The 16241-nt window shown below is 34.6% G+C and overlaps 2 protein-coding genes across 2 annotated transcripts in view; one reads left to right on the plus strand and one right to left on the minus strand.

Moving 5' to 3' along the window:
- Positions 1 to 4664, minus strand: part of LOC123666609 — a 113224-nt gene extending 108560 nt beyond the window's left edge. The window contains exon 1 of the mRNA XM_045600707.1: positions 4358 to 4664. The gene's annotated coding sequence lies outside the window, so the exon portion shown is untranslated. The remainder of the gene's footprint in view (positions 1 to 4357) is intronic.
- Positions 4665 to 12831: 8167 nt separating this feature from the next.
- On the plus strand, positions 12832 to 15647 carry LOC123666575 (protein ALP1-like). Its single transcript, XM_045600679.1, has 2 exons — positions 12832 to 13303; positions 14438 to 15647. The coding sequence occupies exons 1-2, from the start codon at positions 13005 to 13007 to the stop codon at positions 15315 to 15317; spliced, it is 1179 nt and encodes a 392-aa protein (XP_045456635.1). The 5' UTR covers positions 12832 to 13004; the 3' UTR covers positions 15318 to 15647.
- The last annotated feature ends 594 nt before the right edge of the window (positions 15648 to 16241 follow it).

Here is a 16241-nt window from a genome sequence, read left to right on the forward strand (position 1 = left end):
GGGGAAAAAAGTAGTTTAATAAGAACCATATGAATATTATAGGCACCAATTATTAATTATTTTTTTGTAAAATAGATCTAGATGTGATTCTAGCAGTGTCTCTACTAGAACCTTATTGTTGGCCCCCTGATGCAGAAGGCACATATATAAAAGTTGCCTCAGCGAACTCTATAAGGATAAAAGTTAAATACGTAAGAAAGATCGAGTGTTACAAAATAAATTACAAAAGTACATAATTAATCGATGTAAATACATGCGCTTATGTATATTCATGAAACGTACTTAACAAATATTCTGTCCGTTTTAATTAATCATTATCATATTATAAGAGAGCTTTTTATATACTTACCCACTTTTATTAAGTTATTTTTATATTATAATAACGAATCGTTAATTTGTTTTTGTTATAATTTTTTCGCAACTAATCGATTTATATAAAAGCTTATAGTTAACATAACATAATAAAAAAATATATCTTAAAATTATTTAGGATTTTGTTATCGTATGTTATGTAACAGATTTCATTAAATATTTTTAACACGTATTTGACGTTAGTTAATTTATAAAAATATTTTTTTTAAAATAATATCTATAAAATATATTTTCCGTATTATCTAATACGCTGTGTGGCTACGGCACTAAAGAATTTAGCCACCCCCTCTCTTCCCGTGGGTGTCGTAAGAGGCGACTAAGGGATAACAAGGTTCCACAACCACCTTGGAACTTAAGAAGCCGACCGATGGCGGGATAACCATCCAACTGCTGGCTTTGAAATACACAGGTCGAAGACGGGCAGCAGCGTCTTCGGTGCGACAAAGCCAGTACTGCGGTCACCAACCCGCCTGCCCAGCGTGGTGACTATGGGCAAAACACATGAGTTCACGTTATTTTTGGCGTAAACTTGTGGAGGCCTATGTCCAGCAGTGGACTGTATAGGCTGTAATGATGATGATGATATTATCTAATAATCTAATAATAATAATATCTAAAATTAATACGTGAAGCAAAAACTTTGTACCCCTTTTTACTAAAATTGCGCGGACGAAGCTGTATGACATTTCGTACACTTATAGTTTATATAGAGAAGGAATTATATGCAGAACGCTAATTTTTATTATTATGAATAAAAATATATTAAATCAATAAAAAAACATGATATATCTACCATGTATTTGACACACACACACGCATATTATACTTTCTTGTTGATTGTCAAAGTATGTAATCAAATTGAAAAAATTTAAAAAGGCTCTTTATTTTTATTATTTTTTGGTTTTTTAATATTTTTTTTTATTTATGGTCGAATTTCGACCACTGGACGACGACTAGTTATTATTATAAAAATGTAAAGTTAGAACTTAGAGCTTTTGATAGATCCAATTTCGAATTTACGGATCATTGTGAATTGTGTTCATTGAAAAATGTATTATAGCAATTTATTACCTTAATACCTAAATGAAAACGAGCAAAACTCCGTGTCTTGTCTATTTTAATTTTATGAAAAGACAATAAAACTTTCTTGTGATGTTTAAATGAAACTTATTTTTTCAATTATTACACAGTTTTTAGTTACTTAGATTTAACTTGATTTTTTTTTTTTTCGACTATGTAGAATAAAATACCAAAGATATATTTTTTCATAAAAAAAAATCGTACGCTTTTGTTGTGACGTTAAGAAAGTAATTAAGGTGTTAACTTCAAGCTATAAATAATGAAAAAAAAAAAAACTTAAAATGAATATTTAAACAAAATGCTAGACACTCTGCCCCGCGGTGCTAATTACAAACTCTTTTTGTAATTACTCCGCTAACTAAATGGAACTAAATGGGAGCGTGATGATTGACCGCCCATTAGAAAGGTGTCTTTGAATCTGAACCGCACTATCATTGTTTTCTATATGTTTAGAATAAAAACATAAATCTCTTTCCATACTTTGTTTAATTCTGACGACGCTCTAAAGCTTCGATCACTAGAAGATAAATTTTATTCTCATATTTCTTAGTGCCGCAAATTTTCTTACATACATGACTTTGTCTTTAGTGGTCACTGTTTATACAATCTCACGTGGACTTGGAATCGGACGTGGACACTTAGGACGAACGTTAATCCCGCCCCCTTTCTAAAGAGCTTCCAATTTTCATTAACATCTGGGTCTAAGTAAGCCTTACCTCTACCAACAATGATAATTATAGAGGCAACCAAGGCCGATAGAAAACACATTTCGAAAAAAATATACTAAGATTTGTAACACCAATTATCTATGATGATATCTTTAAAACAACTTCTGAACTGTGAAATTTGAAATTTATATTATTAACTAGCCGTGTCCCGTTGCTTCACTTAAAGCAGAATATTGAAATATATTGTACAAAAAAGTTTGTTACAATTCCAAGTTGTATCAAAATGAAACTTACAGGATTATAAATTTAACGGATCGCTTTCAAGTTCATGTAATATATTTTACGTAATATGAAAACAAGTATACAGACAGACAAACGTTGTAAAAGTTATTATTTCAGCTTCTATTGTTCTGAGAAAGGTTCCAATATTTCGTGTAACCATAATATCTCCATGTACAGACATCGGTGACAATTTAATTATGTATGTATTATTATGATTACAGTTTTTGAAATTAAGAATTTAAGCTAATAATAATGCTTGAATTTCGTAATGTTTGTTTGATCGTCATAAAAAGCTAAATACTGCAAGATAAAACTTATAACATCTGTATTTAGATGTTGTATTATATTATGTGTTTGCGAATTAATAAGCGATTATAATGATTTATACTTAATAATGAACAATAAATACTAATAAATGATTTACGACAATATTATAATTAAATTATCTTAATCGTAATAAAATAAATATTCTTTTATATCAAGTTTAATTTATTGTTGTAGATTGTTATTTGAACGGCTAATAATAAAATATAAAATAGTCTATAAGATTTTGAGGTAATGAGAAATGTAAAATTGAATGAAATAGGTAATTAACAGGTTTTATGAGGTAAACTAAATAAGAAATAATGTAAATCTTCATCTTCATACATCGTTTTATACATTTATAGTAAGTTATTAAATTTAAAAGAAAATTAATAATAAAAGATTATGATTTTATTTACACATTAAGCGAAATGTAGAAGTTGCTCAGGGAGAGTATTAATAATAATTCTATACAAAAGTTTATAATATCTTTATACAATTTAATTGTTAAAATAAAATACAATACCCCATTTATTATATATTATTGTATTATATACTAATATTGTATATGCGAAAAACTGTAAAGATGGATGAATGTTTTTACTCTATGAATTAATTGTAATTAAACTTGGTACGTATATAATTGGAGATTCAAAACAACGCATAGGGTACTTTTTTTTCCTAACAGTACCACGAGATTGGAAATTACGCGCATAAAACCTCGAGGCACGACAATGTATGTGTACATTATTGAATAATATAAATTAAAAACAATTAAGTTAATTGTTCTTACCATTATGTGTAACGTTTTTATAGATTTTTTGTTATAGCAAAAATGAAATATAGTTGTGCAAATTTTGAAAGTGAGTTCAAGTAACAAATGTTAGATTCGAATCAAGCACCGCGCGATCAGTCCGCGACCTGTGACCCTAACATTTTTATAGGAGATCAGATTCTTCAGATAAATGTAAATAAGAAACGTAAACGGAAAAAGAGAAAAAAATTATATAGTTTTATGTATTACAATAACTTTTTGAATTCGTTATTGTTATTTACTATTAAAAATAAGTAAATTTTTAAAAATAAGTTGTAAATCTGCGAAAAATATTTTATATATATGAATTATTACTAAATTTAATACAAAACAAGTAAAAAGTTTTAAACAATTTCAATGAGTATTATTATATTCAAATTAAAAGTAAAGTTAATTTTAAAGTAATGTTAAATAATAATATATAAAAATAGTTTTAAAGTAAAGTTAGTTTTAATTTAATTTTGATTTTGTATTTGTATTTTGTTTTAGATATTTTATTTCTAATTATAAACTTTTTTGTTTTAATATTTGCGCTCCTATATGTGTCAGTTGTTAGTGGAAACTTGACTGGTTTATGCACTATCTTGTTGCTGTTCTTTTTTTACTTTGTGTTATATTTGTACTGTTTGTTTGCCAAATAAAAATAAATAAAATAAAAATAAAAATAAAATTTAACTTTACGAAGTATTAAAGAAGTTTTTATATTTCTTCAAATACAATTACAATGAGTCTAATCTGTAATATAGATCTCATTATATTGATAAGTTATTTCGATAGCAATCATAAACACAGTTAATATTCTAAGATACGCGAACAAAATAAAAAACAATTTTCTTACCTTAATCTAAGACATCCAAATTTGAAAGCAATGAGATAACAAAAGTAAGAGTCACAACAACACAATGTCACAGCGTTTGTCACAATCCGAGTCGGTCACACACAGGGAACACACACAGTTTGTACCAGTAACAACTTGACAACTGGCTGGAAAGAAAGAAAAGTTTTAAAACGCGCCCGAGAGCGCGCGAAAAATTCGAAAAATGAACACAAAATAAAATTTAGAACTCGTAAAGGATACAGTCGCGCGCGCCTTACACACGCGACTGAAAAAATTGCCACAACCGCGTAAGACTCGGAAACTAAATCAAAATACTCGATAGGAGAGGGACGAGTCAGCCGAGGCCCCACCCTTCCCCCTCCACGCGCAATACGCAAAAACATTCATAAAAACCACGCACGATTCCACCGCGAAATTGTCGATAATGTTTATAACTATACAAAAATGTAAACGATCGCGTTCCCGTCGATTAAATTAAACAATCGTCGCTATATAATTCGGACAATGTCGACATATTTTAAACAATACTCGATATAAATTATACGAATCATAATATAAACAACGGACTGTGCTAATGAAAATAATCAATTCATCGGAACGCATTCCGTGTCACCTCCGACGTTCATTTTCTTTTTTTTTTTATATAAATAACCTATGGTGATTATTTTGACAGATGTCAAACTTTTTCCGCGCCCCTGGAAATTCCAAATTCGAATGCGTACGTTTATCGTCGGAGCGACCGCGCTGTGCAGCCGCTCGGCTACGAATACCCGATACTAAGCGGGTGCAAGAAGGCGAGAGTTCATTTTTTTTTCTGCCAAATAACGTAAAGGGTCTTTTTGTTTGTAGGCCTGTAGGGTTAACTGAGAGGTCGGACGAGATGTTTTTATGAGCGAAATTGGAGCGTAATGCAACGACGCGACCTTCGACCGTTCGTTTTACGGTCTGATCGATCACTTATAATACATAGGTATTTGATTAGCGATGACTTATAATGACGTGACCGTTATCACAAGACTGTTTACTTTGTGTGCACCTGCACTTAACACATCTGTTATTTATAATGTTTAAAATCCAATATAATGCATAAATTAATTTTCATGCAGATTTTCATGAATGTTTGTTACTTCCGTGATAATGTTCAAGAGATTTGTACTTAGAATTTCAAAATGGATGTTTACTGATAAAAATACATTATTTTGTTTATAGTCTTTTTACACGCACATTAAAAAAAAACATAATCTATACTATTTATTAATCGTAATATATCGATATTACGTACGTATCAGAAAGTATTTAACTATTTATCTAAAAATACCATTTAAATTTGCTTAAATGTATTTACCTAATTAGTCGTAAAGATTAGCCTCGCCTAGATACCACCCATTTAGCTGTACAACCAATTTACAAATTATCTAATGGTTTTTAAAATTTGCAGTTTACGGGTAAGTTGCATAAACTTTAGGCTCTATAGTAGACTAATAACAAAACAGAAGCTTAGAGATACCAACCAGTTATACAACCTACACCCAGTTTTACTCGTATTAAAATACAATACATTTCAACTTTGTTAGCTCTCTTTTTCAGCCAGCTCTATCTGTCTCTACTGCCCAAGTTCTAGGTCTTAAAATTAATGTGCTTAATTAAACTCAATATTTTTATTATTATTACCACGATACAGATAAAGATATACGTTAAATAAAAATGTATTCTAACGTAGGTATGTTCTATGAATGTTAAGAAATTTGCTGTTTGAACTAGTATGCATTATAGTATCGTAATTTACCACAGCGGTAGCATTAGAGCTCTACCCTGGATTACATTTGCTACACTGCTTTTACATTACACAGCCACTTTCTACTTTCATTAGGTTTTGTTGACTATACATTTTTAAATTTTCACTTTACAAAGTTTTTAATTATTTATAAATAATGTGGAGCTATCACCGATTTGGAATGTTGAGTCTGATGAGAACGAATGATTAGAAGCTCATTAGAAACTCTTTAAAAATATTTAAAAATCAAGATCCAAATATCAGGATCTCAGAATGACTAACGAGGTTTTATATCTCAATATTAGTGTTTGTATATTTGAAGTACAACTTCTTTACGTACGCTTGACTTGAGGAGTAAGCTGGTGAATGCGTGGCGAGAGCATTACAAAAAGTGTGATCGGGCGAGGCGAACAAGATTTGAGAGAGAGAGCGAGATATATAAGTTAGATAGAGCAAAAGAAGTTTTACTTCAATCATGTGGCATTAAAGCACACTCGTTTTTTTTATGAAGAACCTAAATGTAATAATAATATTTTTTAAAACTCTGTTCGTAATGGAAATCATAATACATATTTAGGTTTAAGCGTAGGTAATATGATTTAGTTAAATGATATACATAATATTACGAGTAGTATCATTTTTCGAGCTTTACTGAGGTAAGGCACAGCAGGAATTTCCTGCTCAAAATATGGAGCAGCCCGACTGGGGTAGTACCTCGACCTTACAGAAGATCACAGCTAAATAATACTGTTTTCAAGCAGTATCGTGTTCCTGTTGGTGAGTAAGGTGACCAGAGCTCCTGGGGGGATTGGGGATTGGGTCGGCAACGCGCTTGCGATGCTTCTGGTGTTGCAGGTGTCTATAAGCTACGGTAATCGCTTACCATCAGGTGAGCCGTAACGCTTGTTTGCCGACCTAGTGACATAAAAAAAAAACAGCTGGATAATGAATATTGTTGGCATCAATGAAATAAAATAATTATAACAGCCAAGAGCATTTATTTACATGACTTAACTTTGTTTAAGTTTTTTGTTTTTTTTAAGGGTTTTTATAACTGAAATGTTATTATTTAATTTTCAATAATTAACTCATAATTGTTGCAGCGCACAACATCTCTAGTATTTAGATTATTGTTGTTTTAGACAACTAGACGTCTTCGGTGCGACAAAGCCAGCGTTGCGGTCACCAACCCGCCTGCCCAGCGTGGTGACGTTTTTGACGCAAACTTTGGGAGGCCTATGTCCAGCCGTGGACTGCGATAGGCTGAAGTGAGAGACAACCAGAAATTTTATTTAAGTACATAGAAATAAAATAGCCTTTGCACATCTATATTAATTTGCACTTTAGACGCCGCCTTGGCGCAACGGTTACAGCCATGGATTGTAGCTGTTGCGCTGGCGGTTGCGGATTCGATCCCCGCACATGACAAACATTTGTATTGGCCATACAGGTATTTGCCGTGGTCTGGGTGTTTGTGCAGTCCTTGTGGGTCTCCCCACCGTGCCTCGGAGAGCACGTTAAGCCGTCGGTCCCGGTTGTTATCATGTACACCTGATAGCGAACGTTACTCATAGTAGGGAATATATCCGCCAACCCGCATTGGAGCAGCGTGGTGGATTAAGCTCTGATCCTTCTCCTACATGGGGAAAGAGGCCTATGCCCAGTAGTGGGATATTAGAGGCTGAAGCGTATTAATTTGCACTTATAGCCAAAATTGTACATTTTAATATTATTATGAATATTTAACCAATAGGTATAACATAATTAATGTATATTTAAATAATTGTATAGCCATGTATATGTTATATCTAAGAAATAATTCTGTTATAGACTTTGTGAATACAAATGCGATGAGCACATCATTACCAACATATTGTAAATCAGTTTAAGAGATAATTAATGTAAAATACATACACGCAGCAGTCGTAAAACTGACGTAACGCGGACAATAAATATCATAGCTATTGTCACTAGAGGCATTCCAGATTCGCACAATATATTATTAGGTTCGATTTTGTATTACGAATAAATGTCAGTGGTTATTTTTGTTTCGGGATAACGTCTCGGATTGTCAGCGCGCGTCGATGTGGCGATGCGCGTGCGCAGCTACGGCGAGATCGCTAGTATTCGTTTTGATCTGTTTTTTTTATTTGTTGCAGCTATTGCAGTGTAATAGGTATAATAAAAAAAATTGAAACAATCGTTCTGAAGTTTTTTTTAAGTATTGAAAAGGGCTGTAAAATATGACACAGAGATGATGTTTTAGAGAGGGATGAGTGTCCATAAGTCGGGTCAACATATAGGCTACATATTATCTCGCTATCACCTACGGGAAACGAGCAGCGAATCTTTATTTTTTCAACGCATTCTGTAACACCGTGTAATCTAATAACGCATATTTGAATGTTGTTGTTATTATGTTAATAACCATGCTATAAGCTAGCTTCAAACTATAAATAAAGACATTCTGTAGTATATTTAGTATTAGCATTGCACCCGTGCGAAGCCGGGGCGGGTCGCTAGTGTGTATATATATAAAATCTCGTGTCACGATGTTTTTCAGGGGTAGTCCCCGAAAGTACTGGATCGATTTGAATTAAATTTTGAACAGATAGGTATGTAACTTGTATAAGTTACAACAACTTAAATTATATGCTATGTTTTATTTCGATATGTATAATTATTGTATTACGAAAAAAGGCGGTATGAAGTTCGCCAGGTCAGCTAGTAAAGTATAAATTAATATGTATAGTTTATAAGCTCAATATAAGTTAAGTCGTAAACTGAGGTAGGGCACAGCAGGAATTTCCTGCTCAAAATATGGAGCAGCCCAACTGGGGTAGTACCTCGACCTTACAGAAGATCACAGCAAAATAATACTGTTTACAAGCAGTATTGTGTTCCTGTTGGTGAGTAAGGTGACCAGAGCTCCTGGGGGGATTGGGGATTGGGTCGGCAACGCGCTTGCGATGCTGCTGGTGTTGTAGGTGTCTATAAGCTACGATAATCGCTTACCATCAGGTGAGCCGTACGCTTGTTTGCCGACCTAGTGACATATAAAAAAAAAAACCAAATCTGTTCTTAAAAATCTAAACACAGCACAGTTACGTGTTGTCGAATTAAATGTTATGATATTGTTACTTGAAATATCACTTAAGCAGGATTATGGATATTTGATTATTCATTTTCATACATGATAACAATATAATGCAATGCAAAAATGTTTTTAAAATACAAATAACTGTGTTTGCTAATAGGTACAATGTAGGTAGAACTCGTTAGACCTTATTAAAGTGTCACTGAAATCGGTCCACCCAGTAAAAAGTTAATTTTATTTATTTATTTTTATTTATTTATTTTTTTATAAGTTATGAGTTATAATATAATACATTGACTAGCCCGTTGGCGGAGTTTGTAGTGACCCTGTTTACTGTTTCGCGGGTTTCGTGTCCGATTCCCGCCTGAATCTTGGTGTAATATTTCTATTTATATATTTATATATGTATTATAGCTAACCAGTCAAAAATATAGCTATAGGGTAAAACCGGGATAGATGCCTCACTTTTTGAAATAGCCACCTAATTTTAAAAATATGATTTTTATACGAATAATTTTTATTAATGTAGCTAGCTCAATCCTTTATGTTGAATTATGACTATTTTTGTTCAACCTAGCCAATGCAGATTAAACAGAAATTAGCTTTTCGTGAACCTATTTTTTTGAGGATAGATGCCTACCTATATGGATAGTTGCCCCCACCATGAAAATAGTGAGTAGGATAGATGCCCTTTAAACCGTGTAAACGAAAAACCCAAACCAAATGTTAGGTTAGGTTAGGTTAGTTCTACTCCTAAAACATCGATTGTCTCCAAGAAACATGGGCCATAGCAATGAAAAAATTTTTGTGTTTTTTTTATATCTTTTAATTGTTATAATTAGAATATAATTTTTATATCACACAGATTACTATACCTAATTAAATTTTTAGAGCTTTTGTTAAACTTCAACATGATATATATATATAAATTTAATTAAATTTTACAAGTATTTATTCAACAAAAGTATAAATTCTCAATTGTTGGTCTAAAATATTCATATCAAGTGTCAACATGCACATTGCACAATCATACTTTCTCATCGAAAGCTGACTGTAGGTTTTCTATAGTCCAAGAACATACTCGAGCTCGCATTTCTTCCTTTCTTTTATATTTTCGTGGCATAGTTCTGCTAGAATCAGTAAAACATCCAAACATAAATATACGTAAATGCATAAAAAATATAACAGACACAAAAAAAAATTATACATATAAACTTACTCTGTATATGGTGAATGAAGGGATAGATGCCCCTAAGGGCACCTATACGTCAAAAAATCAGGGCAACTATCCTTTGTGATTGGGATAGATGCCTACGTATTTTTTAAATAAATTGTAAACAAAATAGCATCTATTTACAACTATATGCAGACTCAATGACCCAGTATATAGACGTGATAAAAAATATAACGGAATTTATTACTATTTATAAAATTATACAACCTTAAATACTAACCTTTAAAACTTTGACGTGTTTGTAAATTTCGCCACGGAGAAAATTACACACACGATCCAAACGCGTCCTTGCCACACGAATATCTGTGGATATCTGAGGGACAGAATGACTTCGACTCCTACTTATGCGATTAATTTTTATTTGTGAGTTCGGGATGTTTGGTTTTTAGAACATGAGGCATCTATCCCACTGCGGTATCTCTCCCGGTTTTACCATAATAGTCGTTACCTGTAAGGCTGTAGCACAAGCATTGGGTTGCTTACCGTGGATACAGGCGACCGTGTGTGTATGTTATAAAATAAGATATTTATAAAGAAACAACATAGGTTGAATCTTCAGTTTTTTTTGAAGTCAAAAAGAAAATAGAACATTAACAAACAATAATAATTTCAAAATAAAATAATATAATTCAAAATAAAATAATTTCAAACTAAACACCAAAGTCTAAGTTTAAAACTTAAAATGAAATACCATTTATCATTCCAACACCCCGAGTGCGAGATTAAAGACTTTAATTTTTCTTCTTATTTAAGTATATATTTGTATTATTGTAGTATATATTTCGCTTGTCTTATAATTTTAATATATTTTTTCACATTTCTACTTACTCTGGTGTTACTGTTACTTACTTACTGGTCATCTGTGCCGCAGGACCGATGGCCGTTGGAGCAGACGGGTCCTGGAGTGGAGACCGCGTCTTGGCAAACGCAGTGTGGGATGTCCTCCGGCCCGTTGGACCAACGATCTACGTAAGATTGTCGGTGTAGGCTGGATGGGGATTGCGGAATACCGGGATGTCTGGCGCGAACTTGATGAGGCCTATGTCCAGCAGTTGACTGCAATAGGCTGAGCTGAGCTGAGACTTACTCACATCTGACATCTCAAATTTTCCATTTAGCACTTTTTTATGTAACTAGATCGTCAAACAAACGTAGGTACAGCTCACCTGATGTTAAGCGATTACCGTAGCTTATTGACGTCTGCAACACCAGAAGCATCGCAAGCGCGTTGCCGACCCCATCCCCAGTTACCCCCAGGAGCTCTGGTCACCTTACTCACCACAGGAACACAACACTGTTCAAAAACAGTATTATTTAACTGTGATCTATTGTAAGGCCTAGTACTTTCCTACTCGGGCTGCTCCATATTTTGAGCAGGATATTTCCTGCTGTACCCTTTTTTTTTTTACGTGGGGAAAATCCATCATGGATACCCTCCAGCGCGGGTGCGCCAGAGGGTTATGTCAGACTCCTACTGACTAAAAACCACTACGTGTGAGCAGTCGTCTGCCTGGGTGGGGCGAGATGGGGTCGCGTTAGCATTCGCCATCTCACCCCGGCGGTAGGCCCGGATAAAGCCTCCGGGCCCCGGCACAATGGTTGGGTGGCCTGGCTCATAACAAGGCCACCCCTTAGAAGTGTGGGGCCGTGTCGCCCGGCCGGCCGAAGTTTCCTGCTGTACCCTACTTCAGCTACACATACATACAAATTTGCCAGCAATCAATGTTTTTTTTTTTTAAATCAAACTAGATGACCATGCACACGTTCTGTCTTGTGAATAGTTTATTTATTTATTTATTACCATAAATATACTACCATTACAGGCTTACTCGTACCTAATTATTACCTAACGCGATAGTACATACTAAAATATTTTAATCAAAACAACCACTAAACATAACATATAATAAATAAAGCAGCTCTAGTGAATTCATTCAGAGTACAACAGAATATGTCCATCTGATCTGACAACCGATTCAGAAGGCGTGTGGCGCGAGTGAGCGGCGCCTCCCGCAGCAAGCTAGTGTGCGCGCGGCGTTATTTTTTCAAGTTAGCCGCATAAAGTTTCAATGATCGTTACGTTGATTAAATTTTTGCGAGTTTATGCGTCACGATCACGATTCAACCTTTAATATTGCACTGCTGGGCATGGTATGGTATGGTATGGTTAACACGGGCTGGTTTCCGCAACTCGACGACTTTGCGCCTATTTTGCGTGTGTGGGAGTGATTCGATTCACTCTTGCCACCCAAGCTCCTCCAGAAACTTTAGAAGCTTTTTTGGCTTCTTGAAGATCTCCGGAAGTGTCTCCAGGGTGCCAAGATGTTGTGCCCGGTAAGCCGCTACACCTAGACAGTAAGAGCGTGTCCACACGGCGCGTTGCGTTGCGTTGCGTCGTCGCAACGCAAATATTTTGACGCATAGCCGGCCACACGGGCGCTGCAGCGTTACTATGACGCAGTCAACGTTCCGTCGGCGCAGCGGCGACGCACAGTTGCGGCAAGTATTTTGAAAAAAATTCGCAGTCAGTCTATAGCAAATCATGGATCGGAAAAGACGTCTAGCATTGCTCCTATTACTACGTCACCGCCGAAATCGACGCAAGATCACAAGACGGTACTGGATCAGTCCTTTCATTTCATTAAGAAATCGTGATGGACAGTTTTTTGTTTTAGAATATCGGGAGTTGCTATTAGACGAAAAGAAGTTTTATAATTTTTTTAGAATGAGTGTATCCAGCTTCGAATGTTTATTGAAGTCCTTAGAACCACACATACGAAAAAACTATACTAATATGAGGAATCCAGTGGAACCAGTAGAAATGCTGGGAATCACTTTAAGGTAACTATATAAATATATTTAAGTAATAAAAATATAACAGTTTTTTTGGTTTGTTTAATTAGTAATCAACTCACAAATAATTAGCAATTGTCATAATTTTAAATTTAGACATTATTTAAGAGAGTAATCAACTCACAAATAATCAGCAATTGTCATAATTTTAAATTTAGACATTATTTAAGAGAGATATCATCCAGTAATTACAAATTAGAAAAATCGTATTCAGTTTCTTCACTTGCTTGAGATGTTTCTGGAGATGTAATTGAATTATTAAAATCAGAAATGTATGTACTTTGAAAATTTGCTGTTTGATACCCATATGGTGGTTGGTGAGACGTTGATGGGCCACTCACATATGATGATGTTTGTCCATACCGCATTTCATCTATAATTTGTATAACTTTACTTTGGAAACGGAGAGTTTCTCGGTCGGAAAATTCTTGAATAGATGGCAATATAGCTCTGAAAAAGGACATATGGCGATTTTCCGGCTCCTTGAGAAGTTTTAGTCCTTCTCTTTCAAACTCATCCATTTGCATTGCCCTTTTGCGCGCGACTGGAACATAGCGCGGAGTGTTGTCTGTGGTAATGTCATCATTTGTAGACGTAGATTCATTGTTGATTTCTCTAGGCGAGTCTAAGCTAGATTCGGTGGCATTTTGTTCCACTTTTCTCAAAAAAAGGAGTTGATTGTATAAATGATACTTCTTCAGTTTCGTAGCGCCCGAGCCCGATTTTGATGCTTCTTTTAATTTTTTTGAATATCTGAAGTAATTATCTTTTACACTTCTCCATTTTTTTATTAAATCATTACCTGCAAAACCAATAGTAAACATGATTTAATAATTTATACATAGTGAATTTCTCGATAAAATTTAATGACATATTCAGATATCGTTAACAAACACTATGTGACCGACTCTGGAATCGTGAAAATATAACAGCTGTTACATACAAAAAGCAATACCTACTGAATCAAAATGTATGCAACAGCTGCTATTTTTTTCGCGATTCCAGAATTAATTGGTTACATAGAGAAAGTTATTTGCTATCGATGTCTGAATATGTCAGTATTTTTTTTCGGGTATCTATCTATCTCATAAATGCATATTATAATAATTATTTTCTTTTCAGATACCTAGGAAGTGGAAATTCAATAACTGATTTACATTTCAAATTCAAACGGGGAAAATCTACTATTGCATATATAATACAAAGAGTTTGTCGTGCTATATGGACCAATCTTCTTCGGGACAACATCCCTGAACTGACAACTGAAAGTTTCCAAACAATAGCGAGGGGTTTTGATGTAAAGGCAAATTTTCCTCAATGTGTTGGTGCCATCGACGGCAAACATATCCGCGTGTGTAATCCTGCAAATAGTGGCTCACTTTTTTTTAATTATAAAGCCTTTTTTTCGATTGTGTTGCTAGCTATTGTGGATTCAAATTACAAATTCGTATTTGTCGACATCGGTGCATACGGAAAAGAATGCGATTCAACCATATTACAAAATTCTAAACTGTACGAGCTAATGATTAACAACAACTTACCACTACCTCAACCCCAGCCACTCTCTGGTAGCAATATACCAACCCCGTATGTATTTGTGGGTGACGAAGCTTTTGGACTGAGCAAACATATTATGCGTCCATATGGCGGTCAAAATCTCGACTTACAACAAAAGGTTTTCAATTACCGTCTAAGCAGAGCCAGAAGATATGTCGAATGCGCTTTTGGGATTATGGCTAACAAATGGCGCATTTTTCACAGACCGATAGACGTGTCCTATGACTTCGCTACTGACATTATAAAAGCATGTTGTGTATTACACAATTTTGTCGCTGATCGAGATGGTTTTAGACAAAGAGATAAATTTGCTATAAGTGTTGATGAATTTCTCCCAATACAACCCGTACATGAAGAACAGACAGCACCGAATGTCATAAGACAGCAATATGCGACCTATTTTATGACTAGAGGAACTCTGCCTTGGCAGCTAAATAAGGTATAATTGTATTATGAGGGTTTTCAAGATTTTCTTGCACCGCCAATTCCGCGATCAGTAAAAAAATAATATTTTATACCTACTCAGCGTAGTCTAGGTTAGTTTTGAGCTAAGTAATAAAATAGTACTCACGCTAATCTAAATTCCCTAAGTTTTAAAATTTTAGAGTGTCGAGATATTAATTTTGTACTGATCGCGGAATTGGCGGTGCAAGAAAATCTTGAAAGCCCTCTTAAATAAAAAAAACATAAATATCTGTACTGTGAACTCACCAACTTTATTTTTTCGTTCAGCTGTGAAATTCTCGTAATCAGGAAATAAAACTTTTGATATGTCTTCCCAGGCTTTTGTTTTTAAATTTTTATTTTTAAAATCTACGTTTGACTTGTCCCATATAATTTCCCTTTCCTGTATCAATGTAATCAAGTAATCTATGTCAATTTCTTCAATGGTATTCATTTTACCCTGCAAATAAAACTAATTACCCTGCAAATAAAACTAAATACAAAAACGTAAACGTAAAACGAAATGAGCTTCCGTGTATCCTCTCTGTCAACGCACAAGCAACTGAGCGCTGACGCTCCGACGTCGCACGAGTACACCCCCTCCCACTTCGTCTCGGGGGCTGCTGTCCGTCATGTGTGCGTTGCGACGACGCAGCGCGCCGTGTGAACACCTTGGTTATTTGTATGTAAAACAACGCAGTGGTAGCGCTGCGTCGACGCAACGCTGACGCAACGCGCCGTGTGGACTGGCTTTAAAGAAGTACATGCGTAGCCGTTTCTTCTGTTCCCATGCAAGCTCTGCACAGGGGACTGTCGGTCACTGCTGGGCATAGACCTCGTTCTCCATGTAGAAGAAGGATTGGAGCTTAAATGGGTTGGCTAATATGTTACCTACTATGAGTAACGATCGTTTTTAGGTTTTTAT

The sequence above is a fragment of the Melitaea cinxia genome, chromosome 26, assembly GCF_905220565.1.
Source record: "Melitaea cinxia chromosome 26, ilMelCinx1.1, whole genome shotgun sequence".
NCBI lineage: Eukaryota > Metazoa > Arthropoda > Insecta > Lepidoptera > Nymphalidae > Melitaea > Melitaea cinxia.

Coding starts and splice junctions, on each gene's coding strand:
- LOC123666575 (XM_045600679.1), top strand. CDS start 13,005: ATGGATCGGAAAAGACGTCTAGCATTGCTCCTATTACTACGTCACCGC. Junction 13,304..14,437: donor ATGCTGGGAATCACTTTAAG/GTAACTATATAA, acceptor TTTTCTTTTCAG/ATACCTAGGAAGTGGAAATT.